The 17574-nt window shown below is 57.3% G+C and overlaps 5 protein-coding genes across 5 annotated transcripts; all 5 read left to right on the top strand.

Moving 5' to 3' along the window:
• The first annotated feature begins 43 nt into the window (after positions 1 to 43).
• Positions 44 to 1135, top strand: LOC145532024 (hemoglobin subunit zeta-like). The gene is made up of 3 exons (XM_081556233.1): positions 44 to 138; positions 524 to 728; positions 1007 to 1135. Exons 1-3 carry the CDS (start codon positions 44 to 46, stop codon positions 1133 to 1135), a joined length of 429 nt encoding a protein of 142 aa, XP_081412359.1.
• Positions 1136 to 1894: 759 nt separating this feature from the next.
• Positions 1895 to 2611, top strand: HBM (hemoglobin subunit mu). The gene is made up of 3 exons (XM_081556232.1): positions 1895 to 1986; positions 2166 to 2370; positions 2483 to 2611. Exons 1-3 carry the CDS (start codon positions 1895 to 1897, stop codon positions 2609 to 2611), a joined length of 426 nt encoding a protein of 141 aa, XP_081412358.1.
• Positions 2612 to 4127: 1516 nt separating this feature from the next.
• LOC145531327 (hemoglobin subunit alpha-1) lies at positions 4128 to 4896 on the top strand. Its single transcript, XM_081553428.1, has 3 exons — positions 4128 to 4261; positions 4363 to 4567; positions 4672 to 4896. The coding sequence occupies exons 1-3, from the start codon at positions 4167 to 4169 to the stop codon at positions 4798 to 4800; spliced, it is 429 nt and encodes a 142-aa protein (XP_081409554.1). The 5' UTR covers positions 4128 to 4166; the 3' UTR covers positions 4801 to 4896.
• Positions 4897 to 7195: 2299 nt separating this feature from the next.
• Positions 7196 to 7964, top strand: LOC145532022 (hemoglobin subunit alpha-1). The gene is made up of 3 exons (XM_081556231.1): positions 7196 to 7329; positions 7431 to 7635; positions 7740 to 7964. The coding sequence occupies exons 1-3, from the start codon at positions 7235 to 7237 to the stop codon at positions 7866 to 7868; spliced, it is 429 nt and encodes a 142-aa protein (XP_081412357.1). The 5' UTR covers positions 7196 to 7234; the 3' UTR covers positions 7869 to 7964.
• A 2620-nt stretch (positions 7965 to 10584) lies between these two features.
• HBQ1 (hemoglobin subunit theta 1) lies at positions 10585 to 11339 on the top strand. Its single transcript, XM_081558496.1, has 3 exons — positions 10585 to 10713; positions 10852 to 11056; positions 11156 to 11339. Exons 1-3 carry the CDS (start codon positions 10613 to 10615, stop codon positions 11282 to 11284), a joined length of 435 nt encoding a protein of 144 aa, XP_081414622.1. The 5' UTR covers positions 10585 to 10612; the 3' UTR covers positions 11285 to 11339.
• The last annotated feature ends 6235 nt before the right edge of the window (positions 11340 to 17574 follow it).

Below are 17574 nucleotides of genomic sequence, written 5' to 3'. Positions count from 1 at the left end.
AACACCAGTTTTCAGTGAGTCAAGCTCCTGCTCAGCCGCCGCCATGTCTCTGACCAGGACTGAGAGGACCATCATCCTGTCCCTGTGGAGCAAGATCTCCACACAGGCAGACTTCATTGGCACCGAGACCCTGGAGAGGTGAGCACCAGGTGGGCTGGGGTGGAGCCTGGAGGGGACCGTGTGGGTCAGTGAGGTCAGGGGTCAGTGAGGAGGGTGAGTGAGGAGGGTGAGTGAGGAGGGGTCAGTGAGGTGGTCAGTGAGGAGGGTCAGTGAGCATGAGCAGATGAGGAGCGTCTCGGTGGTCAGAGGCAGGAGGAGGTGATGGGGGCAGTCTGAGGGCCACCCGTGTCTCTCGGGACCCAGCACTCAGGTCCCCACAATCACGTGGAGGGAGAGAGGGAGTGAGGGAAGGAAGGAATGACCTGGAGACGGGCGGTCAGGGTGAGGTGGCCGGGCCGTACTGAGCAGCAGCTACCGCCAAGAGTCACCCAGAGCGGTCACTAACTCGCCTGCCCGCCCGCAGGCTCTTCTCCTGCTATCCCCAGGCCAAGACCTACTTCCCGCACTTCGACCTGCACACGGGCTCCGCGCAGCTGCGCGCGCACGGCTCCAAGGTGGTGGCCGCCGTGGGCGACGCGGTCAAGAGCATTGACAACGTGGCGAGCGCGCTGTCCAAGCTGAGCGAGCTGCACGCCTACGTGCTGCGCGTGGACCCGGTCAACTTCAAGGTGGGCGCGGGGCCCCGGGGGCGGGGTCCCGGGGGCGGGGCGATGTCTCGGTGGGCGGGGCTACTTCCTAGGCCGGGGTCTCGGGGGCCAGGGTCTCGGGGGGCAGGGTCTCGGGGCGGGGCGATGTCTCGGTGGGCGGGGTCTCGGGGCCGGGGGTTCGGGGCGGGGCGAGGCCTCAGGGGCGGGGTTCAGGGGGCGGGGTCTCGGGGCGGGGCGAGGTCCCGGAGGCGGAGCTTCGTCCGGGCCTCCAGCGCTGACCGCCCCACCTCCCGCCACAGTTCCTGTTCCACTGCCTGCTGGTCACGTTGGCCTCGCACTTCCCCACCGACTTCACGGCCGACGCGCACGCCGCCTGGGACAAGTTCCTGTCCATCGTGTCCGGCGTCCTGACGGAGAAGTACCGCTGAGGCAGCCGCAGGACCCCTAGAACAGGCTTCGAGCCCTCCTCTTCCCCTGCACCCTATTAGTCTTCCATAGGGACCCCCAATAAATGGACGAGGATGGAAGGAGCCTGGTCGTGCGTTCTCAGTATTGGGGGAAAGGGGAGAGTGACGGGAGAGAATGGAGACTTCGCAGGAACGCAGCCCACCACGGTGTCACCCCCGGCCTGGAGTGACTCCGAGGGGAGCTTTGGAGCGGTCCTTGGCCTGCAGAACCCAGAGTCGCGACCGGAGGGAGCAGGGCAGCCCAGGACAGCCCACGCCGCGTTCTCGGGTCAGACCTGCACTGGGACCTCTGTCCCACCCCACGTCACCCAGCCCGTGGCTTCACTCGGCGCAGTGGGTACACGTCGAGACTCAGAGTACTTCCCTCAGAGCTTGTCATCCCAGCTCACAGCTGCGAGGAGCCCTGAAACCTCCTGGCCCCTCGGATTAAGAGGGCTCCGTGCCCCACACGCTTTCTTCCTGTCCCTCCATCGTCTCTGTCTGGCGGAGCAGTAACTTTGCCTTCAGGGGAATAATTGCAGACCCCTCTAAAGTCTGCAGCAAAGGCACCCACACACGGCATGATTTAGTTTCTCCGCGGTGAGGAGGACGTGGGTTGGCGACCTGGGTCGCCAGGTTCCCGCCGCGCTCCTGAAGATAAGGGCGGGCGGGGCGCCAGGGGGCCGCTATAAGGAGGCCGGGGAGGCGGGCGCTGCCCCTAAAGCACGCCACGCCAGCGCCATGCTCAGCGCCCAAGAGCGCGCCCACATAGCACGGGTCTGGGACCTGATCGCCGGCCACGAGGCGCCCTTCGGGGCGGAGCTGCTGCGCAGGTGGGTTGGGGCGGGGTCTCCAGAATCGCTGGGAGGAGGAAACCAGGGTGCTGGGCCTGAGTCCGGGGTGGAGGGCAGGCCTGAGTCCCGGGTTGGCGGCAAGTCTGAGCGGGTTTTCCCGGGGTCTGGGCAGCGCAGACGCTGGAGGGACCGTCCTCCCCACACCCCTGCTCCCGCAGGCTCTTCACTGTGTACCCTAGCACCAAGGTCTACTTCAGACACCTGGGTGACCACCCAGACGAGGTGCAGATGCTGAGCCACGGTCAACGCATGCTCCAGGCGGTGGGCGTGGCCGTGCAGTACATGGACAACCTGCGCGCAGTCCTGAGCTCGCTCGCCGACTTGCACGCACAAGTGCTGCGCGTGGACCCCACCAACTTCCCAGTGAGCCCCTCGGGGCGCGGCAGGGCTCGCGGCGCAGCCGAGGCGGGTGGGGAGGCGTTCGGGGAGGCACTGGCGAGGACAGGGCCCTTCTCACCGGCCTCTTCTCCGGCAGCTGGTGATCCAGTGTTTCCAGGTGGTGCTGGCCTCCCACCTGCAGGGCGAGTTCACGGTGGAGATGCATGCGGCGTGGGATAAGTTCCTGACGGGCGTAGCCGTGGTGCTGACGGAGAAATACCGCTGAGTTCCGTGCCCCGCGGGTCTAGGTCTGTGAAATTCAATAAACAGGCCTCAAACCTGCGCACGTGTGGTCTTTGAGGAGCAGACGGACTGACGTCGAAGTCGCCGGGCGGAGAAGCTCCGGGTCCTGAGGGGAGACTCCCAGAACCATGGGGCGAGACCCCGAATCTTTGCTGACAGTGGAACCAGGGGCCCAGGAGCGGGGCCTCTGGCACTCAACACAGCCTGAATGAGGACATTTCCCAGGCTGACAGTCCTGGGTCTGGAAGGCGCCTGGCACCCTGATACAGTTGCCCTCCTGGGGCAGCAGCATGTGGTGGGGCTATCGTCCGCTCCCTTTTGGCATCGCGGCTGTCAGACCGTTCGCTAAGCACGTCCTCATTCATTCTCATTCATCTCCATCACTACCTCCCTCAGGAACTGCAAGTGTCAATCTTCCCCTCTTTAACACACAGTAGCAGGCACTGGAGACCCGCTGCCAAGTTTCTGGCCTGAGGTCAAACAGACTTGGTGGCCCAGGGTTCCCTGGAACCCTCACCTCTGTTCCTCCCCCCATTTCCTCCTCCAATTCCAGTGCCCAGTCTGTGGTTACCTGGCCCTCGTCAGAATTAGTCCCTTCCTCTGAATCTCCTGGGGCAGGGAGTGGGGTAGATCGACACATTTCCTAGTCCACATAGACACACTGTGTGACACTAGGCATGTCCCTAAGCGATCTGAGCCTTATGCACCCGACAGAAAAATCCCCAGCTTCACTGGGTCTTTGAAGTGATTTTTGAAATAATAAATCCTAAGGAAGGCTGGTTGCCTGGCAGGCCCGAGTCTACCCAACCCCCACCCCAGCTCCAGCACTCTGGCTCAGTCTCTGCGGTCCCTGGGCCATAGCGCCCCATCTTACACACACACACACACACACACACACACACACTGTCAATCTCTCCTCTGCAGCACTGGGGCAGGGATCTTAGCGATCAGTCCAGAGCCTTTGCAAAGACAAGAGCCCAACCCTCCAAGCTCTCCAAACTCTGAATAAGGATGGTTCCCTGGATGACAGTCTCGGGTGTGTGCAGGGATGGACAGTCAGTGACCAAGTTCGAAGGGGGATGCTGGACACTAACCCCTCACCCAGACTGGACAGAATTCCCCTCTGTCCATGCCCTTTAGTGCGAAAATAGCTTGCTTCACTTCGGAAAAGATTGTGCTCCTCTCCCAGACTGGCAAATAGAAACCTTGATGCTACCCCAGCGCGGGTACAAACTCGGTTCCAGGGGGTTTGGGTGGCTCAGAAAAGTGTGTGAGCTGTTCGACCCACAGCACCAGGGTAGAAGGTACCATAAATAGCTGAATTGCAGCCAAAGCCAGACAGGGCAGGGGCCGCCTTGGGACCCTGACGCCCCACACCCTCTCCAAGACCCACTTTTCCAGGCTGGCACCTCCTGGCCCCGCGCCAGCCAATGAGCGCAGCGCGGGCGGGCGTGCCCCTGGCGCCCGGCGCATAAAGGCTCGCCCACTCGCAGTCCCGCACTCTTCTGGTCCCAACCCACACCCAGAGAGAACCCACCATGGTGCTGTCTGCCGCCGACAAGACCAACGTCAAGGGCGCCTGGGGCAAGGTTGGCGGCAACGCTGGACTTTATGGCGGAGAGGCCCTGGAGAGGTGAGCACCGCACCTGCCCCACAGGGACCGGGCTGCACGCCCGGCGCGTCCTTGTCCCGGGCCGCCCCGCCTAAGCCTGGCTCTCCCGCCTCTTCACCCAGGATGTTCCTGAGTTTCCCCACCACCAAGACCTACTTCCCCCACTTCGACCTGAGCCACGGCTCCGCCCAGGTCAAGGCCCACGGCGAGAAGGTGGCCGCCGCGCTGACCAAAGCGGTGGGCCACCTGGACGACCTGCCCGGTACCCTGTCTGATCTGAGTGACCTGCACGCCCACAAGCTGCGTGTGGACCCGGTCAACTTCAAGGTGAGCTCGCGGGCCGGGCCGGGAGAGATCTGGGCTAGCGGGGCAGAGAATGCGGCGGCGCCCCCACCCAGCCCCCGCCCCCCTGACGTCCCCTCTCTCCGCAGCTTCTGAGCCACTCCCTGCTGGTGACCCTGGCCGCCCACCTCCCCAATGATTTCACCCCCGCTGTCCACGCCTCCCTGGACAAGTTCTTGGCCAGCGTGAGCACCGTGCTGACCTCCAAATACCGTTAAGCTGGAGCCTCGGCGACCCCTACCCCGGCCTGGAGCCCCCTTGCGCTCTGCGCACCCTCACCTCCTGATCTTTGAATAAAGTCTGAGTGGGCTGCAGTGTCTGTAGCCTCGGGTCTCTGTGTCCGCGAGCTGGCCGCGTGGGTGTGGTTCTCAGTCTCTAGGAGTGGGAGGGTGGAGGAGGGCAGGGAGCTAAGGCTGAGGGTCCCAGAATCTGCTGGACCAAGTTCCCGTGCTGGGAAGACTTCCAAGGGTTCTCTCTGAGATGGGGAGTGCTGAAATGGCCACCCTGTTTTGAAATTTATCTGATCCCCCTTAAACATAGTTAGATGAAAACAAAAAACAAACCACACGAATAGTCTCTTCCTGGTGCAAATGTAGGGGCAGGACAACCTCCATGAGATTCCACTTCCTCCCTACCAGAGACAAGCGGGGTTGGAACAGGAATCGCGGCCCAGGCACCCTGTCCTGGGTCACAGGAACTCTCTGCGGCGTTTCGGGGGAGGGGCAGTCAGGGAAAAGAGGGGCCTCTGGCTCACTGCAGCCTTCAGCAGGCTCCTGGCTCCCTTGTCCCTCCAGTTCGCAAAGCTCACCCTGCGCCCAGCCCTGCGCTCCCTGGCCTCTAAGTCCCCTCCCCACATCCGGGCTCCTGGGGTCTCCTGGCAGTTCTGCCTGGGTCCTGTGAGCAACCTTCAGAAAGGCCCCTGGATTCCACACTGGAACCTCGAACACCCCACCCACCCTGTAGCCCTTAGGGACCCAATCAGAGCCTCCAGCCCAGCCTCCGCGACTTCAGGGCAACTCAGCGCTGGATTACAGGTGAGGAGGGTGGCTGGGCCACTGTTGATCACGTTCTTTCTAGGTAAGGACCTCTGAACAGCTGGGGAGTTACTTCCCCTCTCACCACATACTCTTCCACTGTCCCTCAGCCCTGTTCACTTTTATTTAAATGTAGAAAATTAAATGAAAAATTAAAATCCACCTACGTTTTCACAAGGAACTTCCCCAGTGGCTCAGTGGTTTAAAAAAAAAAAAAAAAATCCGCCTGCAAAGCAGGAGACGCAGGTTCCATCCGTGGTTCGAGAAGAGAAGATCCCCCAGAGGAGGAAATGGCAACCTACTCCAGTATTCTTGCAGGAAAATCCCATGGACAGAGGGGCCTGGGGGGCTACAGTCCCTGGGGTTGCAAAAGAGTTGGACATGACTGAACCACTAAAGAACAACAATGTTTTCACACACACGTGCACCTTTTTTACGTTATTCAAAAGAGGGAGAGAGTCCCTCCATCCTGTCTCCCCAACCCCCACAGAAATAGCTGAGGTTCAAAGTCTGGGACTGAGCCCACTGGCTCCTATTCTGTGCTGAAGGGATGCAGTTATGTCTATAACTGTACTTTTTTTTCCCCCAAAATATCATTCTACCTTAAGCATTTTTTCCTTCCACTTGCTCTTCTCACTGATCTGTGTCTCCTCTACCTGTTTTCTGGCCAATTCATTCAGTTCTGTCTCACTTATTTCAATATTCCTGTTAATTTTTCGGTAAAATCCTTTGTCGATTGTTCTCATAAGTCATTTGTCTTTTCCTTATATCTATGCTGGAGGTCTTCCCATATTACGAATGTAAGACATCAGCTGAGGAACGTTCCTCAAGCCTTGCCTTAAAAGGGCCGGGGCTGCAGTAACCAGCACCCGGGGAGAAGAGACTTGAACCCGGAGCTCCTTGCAAATTATGTAACCCTCTCTCAGTATCTGTTCCTTCCGAGACTGCCACTCAGTTGCACTCAAAAACTCTCTGCGGAAAGAAAGGGATCTGGAAGCACCAAGGCTGAAGAGGAACAGGAGGGTTGGACGGGGGTGGAGGTGGGGAGGAATTCGCTGATTACATGTGAACAATGAGCCAAGTGTGTTACGTCCAGCTGCTTCTGGCATGGACTAGGCACACTCAATCGCCCATTCATTCATTGATACTGCCCAAGTTTCAAATGCCCAGAGTGTGTCAAGCCTAGGTCCGGGGTGGGTAGCACGAGCTGACTTACTCCCTTCTGTTCTCAAGACAGCGCAGCCTGGGGCTGGCGGACTCTTACAGGATGCAGGAGGCGGCATCCACCCAGCTCCACAATCCCGCCCCGGCCACCTGGCGTGAGGCTACCATTTCCGGGGAAGGTGGACGCAGCGGGCGGGCAGCAGACGGTGGAAGCAAGAACCCCGGGTCGGAGTCTCCTTGTCTCCGTGGGTGGGTGAGGGAAGCACCCACCGCCCGGCCGGGCGCAGGTCGGGCGCCGCGCGCCCCCTGCGGTCCAGGTCCGGCCGCGCATCCCCCGCGCCAGCCAATGAGCGCAGCGCGGGCGGGCGTGCCCCTGGCGCCCGGCGCATAAAGGCTCGCCCACTCGCAGTCCCGCACTCTTCTGGTCCCAACCCACACCCAGAGAGAACCCACCATGGTGCTGTCTGCCGCCGACAAGACCAACGTCAAGGGCGCCTGGGGCAAGGTTGGCGGCAACGCTGGACTTTATGGCGGAGAGGCCCTGGAGAGGTGAGCACCGCACCTGCCCCACAGGGACCGGGCTGCACGCCCGGCGCGTCCTTGTCCCGGGCCGCCCCGCCTAAGCTTGGCTCTCCCGCCTCTTCACCCAGGATGTTCCTGAGTTTCCCCACCACCAAGACCTACTTCCCCCACTTCGACCTGAGCCACGGCTCCGCCCAGGTCAAGGCCCACGGCGAGAAGGTGGCCGCCGCGCTGACCAAAGCGGTGGGCCACCTGGACGACCTGCCCGGTACCCTGTCTGATCTGAGTGACCTGCACGCCCACAAGCTGCGTGTGGACCCGGTCAACTTCAAGGTGAGCTCGCGGGCCGGGCCGGGAGAGATCTGGGCTAGCGGGGCAGAGAATGCGGCGGCGCCCCCACCCAGCCCCCGCCCCCCTGACGTCCCCTCTCTCCGCAGCTTCTGAGCCACTCCCTGCTGGTGACCCTGGCCGCCCACCTCCCCAATGATTTCACCCCCGCTGTCCACGCCTCCCTGGACAAGTTCTTGGCCAGCGTGAGCACCGTGCTGACCTCCAAATACCGTTAAGCTGGAGCCTCGGCGACCCCTACCCCGGCCTGGAGCCCCCTTGCGCTCTGCGCACCCTCACCTCCTGATCTTTGAATAAAGTCTGAGTGGGCTGCAGTGTCTGTAGCCTCGGGTCTCTGTGTCTGCGAACCGGCCGGGGTGGGCGTGGTTCTCATTGCCTCGGACCAAGGAGCTCTCAGGCAGAGAGAAGGGGAAAACAGGATGGAGGGGTGGGGGTTGGAACCCGTCCCACGGCCACTGCCTGGGATTCTCTGGGCAGCCCTCTCACCCTCAACTTGGAGTGATTTCTGAGTACATTCGCCCTTCCCTGAATTCATTCCAGAGCCTTGCATATTTATCATGGAGTTTGCTCAAATTTTTTTCTAATTTATTTTAGTTGGAGGCTAATTACTTTACAATATTGTAGTGGTTTTTGCCATACATTGATATGAATCAGCCATGGGTTTGTTTACATGCATTCCCCATCTTGAGTCCCCCTCCCACCTCCCTCCCCATCCCATCCCTCAGGGTCATTCCAGTGCACCAGCCCTGAGCACCCTGTCTCATGCATCGAACCTGGACTGGCAATCTGTTTCACATATGATAATATACATGTTTCAATGCTATTCTCTCAGATCATCCCACCCTCGCCTTCTCCCCCAGAGTCCAAAAGACTATTCTATACATCTGTGTCTCTTTTTCTGTCTTGCATATAGGGTTATCATTACCATCTTTCTAAATTCCATATATACGTGTATTGGTGTTTTTCCTTCTGGCTTACTTCATTCTGTATAATAGGCTCCAGTTTCATCCACCTCATTAGATCTGATTCAAATATATTCTTTTTAATGGCTGAGGAATATTCCATTGTGTTTATGTACCATATCAATTTGTTGGCAGACCTCCAGCCAGGACTCAGAGCTCTCCCGGGGCTGCTCCTAGAGCTGGGTGGTGAGGAGAACACAGAGGCCCTCCCTCCCCACCAAGTGTCTAGAGGAAACTAGGGGTGCGTAGTGCTGTTGTAGAGCCAGGCAAGGTCCTGGAGGCACCTCTGTCAGCTGGTACACCCCCCCAGGACACACACTGGGCCACTGAGGATCTGAAAGCCTGATTTGGGGGGCCCAGCTCAGGATCCACTGCACTGCCCTGAGGCCTGCTGACTCCCCCTGGCGCTGCTATGGAGAAGAGAGCCAGGGCCAGGGTGCCTACACTCAAAGGTGCTTCCTTCCCATGGAGAATGCCCCTAGTGCCTGCGGCTTGAGGTGTCCAGTCCTGGCAGTGGTCCAGCCCCAAGCTTTCAGCTGGGAGTGGTGTCCTTTCTTCCCTGGGCCCAAGAGTCATCGTCAGAAAATGGATGGCAAGTTTCCTGCCTCAGTGTGCCCTGCTTTTAGCATATGAGCTCTCAGTAAGAGGCAGTCTTCCTTATTTTATTATTAGGCAAAATGAGAGCCTGGACTAAAAGTGGGAACAACCCAAATGTCCATCAAGAGATGAGAGGACAAACAAAATGTGATCTAAACAGACAATGTAATGTTAATCTAGCCATAACAAGCAATGAAGTGTAAATATATGCTACAAACATGCCCATGTACTGCATGATTCTATTCACATGAAATGTCCGGAATAGGCAAATTCACAGAGGCCAAGAGCAGACTGGTGATGTCCAGGAACTAGAGGGCAGGGGTTATGGACTGACTGCTGATGGGGACAGTGTTTCTATTTGGGATGATGAAAAAGTTCTGGAATTAGTGGTGATGGTCACACAGTGAATATGATTAAAGTCACTGGATTGTACACCTGAAAATGGCTAAGACAGTAAATTTTATGTTATGCAAATTTCAATGCATTTTTTAAAGGATGTATAGTAATGCCTGGCACAGAATGAGTGCTACATGGGTATTAGCTATTATTGGGGGGATCTATCCTGTATGTGCTAGGTCGCTTCAGTTGTGTCCAACTCTTTGTGATCCTATGGACTGCAGCCCTCCAGGCTCCTCTGTCTATGGGATTCTCTCGGCAAGAATACTGGAGTGGGTTGCCATGCCCTCCTTCACGGGATCTCCCTGACCTAGGGATTGAACCCTCGTGTTCCCAAAACTCATGTCTCTTAAATTTCCTGCATTGGCAGGTGGATTCTTTACCATTAGCACCAACTAGATTTCTATTTGGGATGATGAGAAAGTTCTGGAATTAGTGGTTATCTTAACACATAGTGTGAATGTAGTTAAAGACACTGAATTGTACACCTTAAATGGCTAAGACAGTAAATTGTATGTGAATTTCAATGCATTTTTAAAAAAGGATGTATAATGATGCCTGGCACAGAATGAGTGCTTTATAGGTATTGGCTATTATTTTTAGGATCTATCCTAGCCACTCAGCTAATGCTCTTTGTCCTGAAAGGGGCATCTGCTGTGAACCAGGAACAATCTTGGGAAGAAGAAACTGTTACTTTTCCTTATATACCATAAATGAGAAAACAGACTGACATTCAATGCCAAACTCCATGCTATCATGCAGGGCCACCCAATATTGACATATACAAAATATTAGTTTCCAAAAATAGGGATTTCAGGGTCCAGGGCGATTGGGAAGGCCCCAGGTCAGAGCTGACGCTCCGTGGAGAGCTCCTAGACCCCTCCCGGCCAGATTCTGCGACCGGAGGCCCGGCGCCCCCCGGAGGCCAAGGGGACAGCAGGCCGAAAGGCGCAGGCACAGCCCAGGCTTCACCGAGACGCCGAGCGCGCGGCGGGCGGGTGTCCACGATGGTGCTGGTGCTGGCGCCGGCGGACGGCGCTGCAGTGCTCGCGTTGTGGCGGAAGCTCGGGACCAACGTCGGTATCTACACGACGGAGGCCCTGGAGAGGTGCGCACGGGCCCCGGCTCCTCCGGGCTCTCCTGTCTTCAGCACACTCGGGGATGCGTCCCCCGCCGTCCTATCCAGGAACCCTTCCTTCCCAGCCCCCGCCATCAGGACGCGCCTCACTCGCCGTTCCTTCCGCAGGACCTTCGTGGCCTTCCCTTCCTCAAAGACCTACTTCCTCCACCTAAACTTGAGCCCCGGCTCCGCCCAGGTCAGAGCCCACGGCCAGAAGGTGGCCGACGCGCTGACCCTGGCCGTGAACCACCTGGAAGACCTGCCACGCACCCTGTCGGCCCTGCGCGAGCTGCACACGCACAAGCTGCGCGTGGACCCGGTCTTTTTCAAGGTGAGCTCGCGGGCGGGGCCGACGCCCGTCGCCGGGGGAGGGGGCTCCCACCAGGCAAGGGGTGGTGCACCGCGTGGGAACCACTCTGTCTGTCTGCAGCTGCTGTGCCACTGCCTGCTGGTGACCCTCGCCCGGCACTACCCCGGAGACTTCAGCCCCAACATGCATGCCTCACTGGTCAAGTTTCTGAGCCACGTGATTTCGGCGCTGGCCCCCAGCAGTGGCTAAATTGGGAGGGTGGTCGCAGGGGGCCCCAGTGTTTGAGTAAAGTCCGCGGACAGAGTCCCAGCTGTGCCCGTGTTCTCTTCTAGGGGAGCCAGCCGGGGCCTGACGAGGGTGGGGTGGCGATGTGAGTGGGGGTGGGATCCCTCTCCCAAAGGGAGGCGAGAAGTCTGGACAGGAGTCTCCACTCCCACGTGGTAAGCCCTGACTCACCATGCCCTTGAGCGTGGCCACTTGGAGGTGTCAGATGGGGCTCCGCCTGCTCGGGAGGGGACGTCACGGGCCCCGCCCGGACCCTCTTCCCCGCTGCCGCCTTCGGACATCTCCAATGCACCTAGTTAGTACCGCCCGGCACAGCCTACGAGGAAATTAGGGACGGGCGCCCCTGCCGCGGTAGAGCGGGACTGCGCCTCCGGAACGCGCAGGGCACTTTGAGCAACGGGGAAGCTTGGGGTCAAAGGCGCCTTTGCCAGACTCTGCACCTGGTCGGAGGAGGTGGCTCCTGCAGCGCACCCTGCCCCCATCCCACACAACAGACAGAACTCAGAGCATCTTCCTTTAAAATTTTTTTCTCATGAAATCAATCACGGTTATCGCAGAAACTTCAGGGAACGACTCCCAACTGCTGCACCTAAACTGCCCGTGCCTTCCTGTGGGTCCTGGACATATATTGCTTAAAAGTATGCATTTCTTTTTCCTTCTTCACAATTTCAGATACAGGATTCGACCTTACTGTTTATCTCAGCAACCTCAGCACATTTCTTTCTTTCCCTATTAACTCTATAATTTTTTTTTTTCACTTAAAGGAAGCACTGGAGGTCTTTGGTGCATTAACTCCTCTTGGGCACTGAGGCCACTATTCAGCCAAATAAGACTCACTGTGAAAGTACTTTGTCACAGGCCACAAAGTGCCAGGGCTGACAACCTCACCAGACACACAGGGCAAGGCACCTGCGTGAAAGCCAGCAGGCACTGCAGATGTTACTTCAATACAACTTGGTTTGAAATAGCTGCAGGGAACCACAGAATATAAAAAGGCACACAGCAGGACTTACCTGGTGGTCCAGTGGTTGATAATCTGCCTGCAACTAAACAAGTGCCACAACTGAGCCCATGTGCAGCGAAGAAAATTTTAAAAAATAGAAATAGCGTTATGATTTCCAAGGTAAGAAGAGTAAAAAATAGAATGTTAAAATATTCTAACACAACCCCCAACCCCGGGGTGGGGGGGAACTGGGCAAAAACAGGAGGAAAAAAAGAGAATGGGTACGACAAAGTAAAGACCCCAATGGTTAGGACTCAACACTTCCACTGCCCAGGGCACAGTCTCATCTCCTGGTCAGGGAGCTAGTCTCACTTGCTCTGTGGTGCATGGGTGGTCAGTCAAGTTCATTCTGGTTTAACTTTCTGGCCAACCCAATATTGACTATGTGACTTAAATGACTCAAAGAAAGGACAAAGATGACTTGAGGCTTAAAGATAAAAAGCACAAATACAGTAAAAAGAATTATCACTAATAATAGCGGATCCAGAGACTAAAGTGGACCCTGCAACCCTCCCTTCTGGTGTTCTCATGTGGTCACCTCCCCTTGTGTGGCTTTATTTTGTTGCTGTTTTTAAATTTTATTGGCATATAGTCGATTTACAATGTTGCATTAGTTTCTGCTATATAACAAAGTGAGTCAGTTATACAGACATGTGATAGTTTGCATTTGTTAATCCCAAACCCCCCCCATCCACCCCTCACTGAAGTTTTTTAATGTGGTAAAATACAGGGCTTCCCTGTGGTTCACTGGTAATCTGCCTGCAATGTAGCCAACCCACGACGATCTCTCGGTTGGGAAGATGCCCTGGAGAAGGGCATGGCAAACCATTCCAGTATTCTTGCCTGGAGAACTCCACAGACAGACACCTGATGGGTTACAGCCCATAGGGTCACAGAGCCAGTCAGACATGACTTGACTAACTCACGCAAAATATAGGTTAACAAACACTTACCAGTTCAACCATTGTAAAGAGTACGATTCAGTGGCGTTCACTTCATTCACAACATTGTGCCATCACCACCTCTACCCAGCTCCAGAACTTTCTCACAGCCCCAAAGGAAGCCCCGTGTCTACTACCAGGCACCCCCCTCCACACCCCTCCCAGCCCAGCCCCATGGCTTTACTGATCCTGGCCTTTCCATATAAATGTACACAGTTCGTGGTCTCTCGTGTCCAGCATGTTGCTCAGCATGACATTCTGAAGGCTCACTGGTGCCGGACCTGCATCTAATCTGATGCCCTGATGCTCAGGCGCTGCAGGACAGTTAATGCATGCTGTGGTGATCTTCAAGGAGAGCAAAGCTCTCTGGCAGGACTGGGGGGGCAGACAAGGACTCTGAGGAGCTGGGCCTGGGGCTGAACAGTGTTTTGTGCCCTCTTCTACTCAGAGGCGGGGCCTGGTCTGGGGCTGAAAGGCCTGGATTCCAAGGTGGCTGGACTAGGGCAGGTGTTCCAAAGGGGACAGGAGCAGCCCCAGAAGGCCCAAGACAATGTAATACTGCTCTGTAACACATCACGCTGTTGTTCAGTCACCCAGTTGTGTCCAACTCTTTGTGACCCCATGGACTGCAGCACGCCAGGCCTCCCTGTCCCTAACCATTTCCCAAAGTTTGCCCAAATTCATGGCCATTGCATCAGTGATACCATCCATCCATCCCATCCTGTGATTTTTCACACTAAATACACCCTACTGTACTGCATACTTGAAGTTGCTGAGTAGTGCTTAAAACTTATCACAGGAAAAAAACCATTTTACAAAATATATATCGTCATTAGCACGTACACCTAAAACTAACGTTTATTAAATCTCAATAAAAATTTAAAAACGAAGGTGGCCAGGATCCAGGTGGGGGAAGTCCCCTTGGCCAGCAGTTGGCAGCTTCTCTCTTGAACCATGAGGACAGCACCACCTCCTTGGGAGAACGGCCCTGAGCCCACGGACACCGGCAGGGAAGTCAGGCAGGCAGGCTGGGGGTGGCACGGGGGAGGGCAGGGAAGGGGAAGAGCAGAAGCAAGAGGGTGGCACTCGCTAGCACTGTGGGGGCTCAGGACACACAGGGACCCCCAGGGACCCTCACGGGCTCCCAGGTGCCCCTGGGTGGGAGTGGAGGGCCGCCTCAGGCCAGGGTTCACTGGCACCTGGAGGCAGACCTCGTGCTGACCCTTATCACATGTGACCCTGTGCTGGAGGTGTGAGTGAAGGTCACCTGAGGGCCTGGCTTAGGGTTTGTGCAGTGGATATAAAGCAGCTCACCACACTGGCCCAGGAGGGCTCGGCCCTCTTCCCCTAGATCCAAATAAGCATCACCATCGCGTGTGCCAACGACAAGAGCTGGGAGACCTGCTGTCCAGTTCATGTCCCAGAGATGCCACTGAGGGCTTGCGGCCCAGCTCTCAGGGTGCTTTGGACCAGCAGCAGCAGCAGCAGCCCGGGGAAACGGCTACAGGGTGGGAGGGTGGATGAACCATCATTCAGTGGATGGACACCACACTCAGCAGGAGTTGACGTTGATCACAAGTTGCATCCTGCGATTCCAGAGACAGACAGCAGACTAGTGGCTGTCAAAGGCTGGGGCTGAGGGGAATGCCTGCTGGTGGGTCCAGGGTTGGGGGTGATGAGAATGTCCCAATGCCACACAGTGGTAAACACGACACTGCAAGGACACTGACAACCACTAAACCACACGCTTTCAAGTGGCTGAAATGGTGAATTTTATGTGAGGTAAGTTTATCTCCATCAAAAATACAAAAAAAACCCTACCTGCAAAAAAATAAATCTATGTTCTTGGATCCCTCCCCAGATCCACAGAAGCCTAGAGGGGCCCATACCATCTGCTACAACAAGTCCTCCGGGTGACAAGGGCACGGGATGAAGTCCCAGCACTGCTCAGCTCAGCCTGGCCCCCCGAGCAGGCCCACCCAGTTCAAGGCAGAGGACCCTTCCGAGGCACAGCCCCTTCTCCACCTGCACAAGCCATGGCTGACACTGCCCCCACCCCGGAATCAATCCCTCTGGGCTCCTAGGCCAGGCGAGTGCATGCACCTACTGCAGAGCTGTCACCCCAGGAAGACAGCCCTGTGTCCACAAGCGGCAGCGAGGGTCTGGACTGCCGTGAATGCCGCAGAGTCCCACGGAGCTGCAGGGCCAACACGTCCCTCCAGCCCTCAGTTCCCCAGACTGTAGCCTGGGCCTTGCTCGAGATCCCCAGAGAGGGGCAGAAGCCAAAGCAGGCCTGCCCCCAGCCGCAGGCCCCCTGCCCACCCCCTGGACAGTCTGGGGCCTCCGTGCCACAGCCCCACCCCTGCTCCCAAGGGAAGAGTGGGGCTGGGGGAGTCCCTGAGAACTCGGGGACTGGAGGGGCCAAGGGCACCACACAGCCCTAGGAGTGACCACAGGCCCCTGGAGATCTGCACCTATGGGCTTAGCCAACCCAACTCTCAGCGAGGACTGCCATCACCTCAGGCATCCCCACCCGTTCTGGTAAACAAACGCTTCCCCACAGCAGCACTCTTATGAGGAGGAGAGGGCGCAGGTGAGCAGTCCCAGCACCCACCCAGTGCGGCCCCTGGAGCCTCACTCACCCAGGCTGGGCTGCGGCATCCACAGAGCAAGTCCACAGAGCAGCCCGTTCCGCACCAGCACCCAGTGGAGTGGAGCCAGCTGAGGAGCCGACGCTTGGGGGCTGGAGGGAACCAGGTCGGCCCCTGCAGTCAGGCCAGGGCACGCCAGGGGCAGGCAGGTGCCTCTGGACTGACGAGCAAGCACCCAGCTGTGGGGGGCAGAAGTCATCCCCAGACTTCTTGACCGCAGCCCACCTGCTTGCTGGCTGGGACCTCCAGGCTCCTCTAAGTTCAGGGACACGATCTGCCCTCTGCCTCTTCAAAACCACCCTCCAGGGATGGTAGCAAACAGAGTGCCACTCACCGTGCATCAGAAATGGCTCCAGTATGCATGCCCTGTCACCACAATAAGAACAGAAAAAAAACCCCAACAACCCCTCGGGAGGTTGAGAATGGAGATGTGAGGAGCTTGGCCCTGGCTGCCGACTCAGTCCAGACCTCGCCATCAGAGCCAGGTCACTCAGTGGAGTCAGGAAACCACCAGCACCACCCTCTCCCCTCTGCCTGTCCTTCCCCATGACCACCTCTGCCCTATCACGGCTTTCCGCCAACTTGTATCTACTTCCCACAAAGACGGCACCTGCCCTGCTCCCCCGCAGGTACTTACCTGGCCTCTCAGTGGTTGCTCTGGCCCAGCCTGGCTACAGGCCAGGGCAACGCCCCTGGGTGGAAGGACATTGCTGATGCCACACCTCCCCGTGGACACAGCTGGCTGGGGAAGACCCTGCCACAGGGCAGCAGAACAGCCCACTACCCACACTCCTCCAGAGGGAAACAAACTGTGGTTCGGAGCCTAAAACAGGACCACTGACCACGCCCTAGGGCTGGCAGCCACACGACCCAAACCCAGTGTCCATGTGCTCTGCACAGGGGTGTGGGTGTGTGTTTCACAATGTGGCCATCAGAAGCTGCCTCCAAAAATAAACCACCCCCTCCCCAGATGGACTTTCCTGGTGGCTCAGACGGTAAAGAATCTGCCTGCCAATGCATGAGACCTAAGAGATGCAGGTTCGATCCCTGGGTTGGGAAGATCCCCTGGAGAAGGGAATGGCAATCCACTCCAGTAGTCTTGCCTGGAGAATCCCATGGACATAGGAGCCTGGCCAGCTATAGTCCATACAGTTACAAAGAGTCGGACACGACTGAGCATGCACACACTCATCCTCCCCCTGAGAAGTGAAAAAACAAAGGAGCTCCCAGTTGTATCTTCAGAAGAGCTCACTTTAGTCTCGAGATACAAGCGGAAGGGCTGAGGGAGAATGGATAATACCACCAGCCCCACCAACGGCAAGTAGAACCACGACTGACCCCAAAGTCAGCATGCCCTCCGAGGACCTGGTGGCCGTCATGTCGATCTTTCCGTGCTCTGAGTAACTCCAAGAGGGGAAACTGCAGCTTATCTGAGCTCCAGTGCTGGGCAGAGGCTGCTGACCACCAACCAGGCAGGAAGTCCTCCAAAGAAATGGGGGAAGAGAACAGCTTGGACCTCAGAAAGACACATGGGGCTGGGAGAGCAGACAGCTGTGCACCGTTGGCTCCGTGAGCGCATCAGACGCCACAAGGCGGAGGGGAGCCGGATGATGAGTCACATTTCTGGGCTACGTGCAGATGACCCAGGCGTGCCCCCCA

Source organism: Giraffa tippelskirchi, chromosome 13 (genome assembly GCF_054371585.1).
Source record: "Giraffa tippelskirchi isolate mGirTip1 chromosome 13, T2T-mGirTip1v1.2.pri, whole genome shotgun sequence".
In the NCBI taxonomy this organism is placed as follows: Eukaryota; Metazoa; Chordata; class Mammalia; order Artiodactyla; family Giraffidae; genus Giraffa; species Giraffa tippelskirchi.
The sequence above is the reverse complement of the archived record's forward strand: the minus strand, read 5'-3'. Positions and strand labels throughout refer to the sequence as shown.

What these genes read in the sequence shown, in the direction of transcription:
- LOC145532022 (XM_081556231.1), top strand. Translation starts at nt 7,235, where the DNA reads ATGGTGCTGTCTGCCGCCGACAAGACCAACGTCAAGGGCGCCTGGGGC. An exon ending in GGCGGAGAGGCCCTGGAGAG is followed by an intron (nt 7,330 to 7,430) that starts GTGAGCACCGCA and finishes CTCTTCACCCAG; the next exon opens with GATGTTCCTGAGTTTCCCCA. An exon ending in TGGACCCGGTCAACTTCAAG is followed by an intron (nt 7,636 to 7,739) that starts GTGAGCTCGCGG and finishes CTCTCTCCGCAG; the next exon opens with CTTCTGAGCCACTCCCTGCT.
- HBM (XM_081556232.1), top strand. Translation starts at nt 1,895, where the DNA reads ATGCTCAGCGCCCAAGAGCGCGCCCACATAGCACGGGTCTGGGACCTG. An exon ending in GGGGCGGAGCTGCTGCGCAG is followed by an intron (nt 1,987 to 2,165) that starts GTGGGTTGGGGC and finishes CTGCTCCCGCAG; the next exon opens with GCTCTTCACTGTGTACCCTA. An exon ending in TGGACCCCACCAACTTCCCA is followed by an intron (nt 2,371 to 2,482) that starts GTGAGCCCCTCG and finishes CTTCTCCGGCAG; the next exon opens with CTGGTGATCCAGTGTTTCCA.
- LOC145531327 (XM_081553428.1), top strand. Translation starts at nt 4,167, where the DNA reads ATGGTGCTGTCTGCCGCCGACAAGACCAACGTCAAGGGCGCCTGGGGC. An exon ending in GGCGGAGAGGCCCTGGAGAG is followed by an intron (nt 4,262 to 4,362) that starts GTGAGCACCGCA and finishes CTCTTCACCCAG; the next exon opens with GATGTTCCTGAGTTTCCCCA. An exon ending in TGGACCCGGTCAACTTCAAG is followed by an intron (nt 4,568 to 4,671) that starts GTGAGCTCGCGG and finishes CTCTCTCCGCAG; the next exon opens with CTTCTGAGCCACTCCCTGCT.
- LOC145532024 (XM_081556233.1), top strand. Translation starts at nt 44, where the DNA reads ATGTCTCTGACCAGGACTGAGAGGACCATCATCCTGTCCCTGTGGAGC. An exon ending in GGCACCGAGACCCTGGAGAG is followed by an intron (nt 139 to 523) that starts GTGAGCACCAGG and finishes GCCCGCCCGCAG; the next exon opens with GCTCTTCTCCTGCTATCCCC. An exon ending in TGGACCCGGTCAACTTCAAG is followed by an intron (nt 729 to 1,006) that starts GTGGGCGCGGGG and finishes CTCCCGCCACAG; the next exon opens with TTCCTGTTCCACTGCCTGCT.
- HBQ1 (XM_081558496.1), top strand. Translation starts at nt 10,613, where the DNA reads ATGGTGCTGGTGCTGGCGCCGGCGGACGGCGCTGCAGTGCTCGCGTTG. An exon ending in ACGACGGAGGCCCTGGAGAG is followed by an intron (nt 10,714 to 10,851) that starts GTGCGCACGGGC and finishes TTCCTTCCGCAG; the next exon opens with GACCTTCGTGGCCTTCCCTT. An exon ending in TGGACCCGGTCTTTTTCAAG is followed by an intron (nt 11,057 to 11,155) that starts GTGAGCTCGCGG and finishes GTCTGTCTGCAG; the next exon opens with CTGCTGTGCCACTGCCTGCT.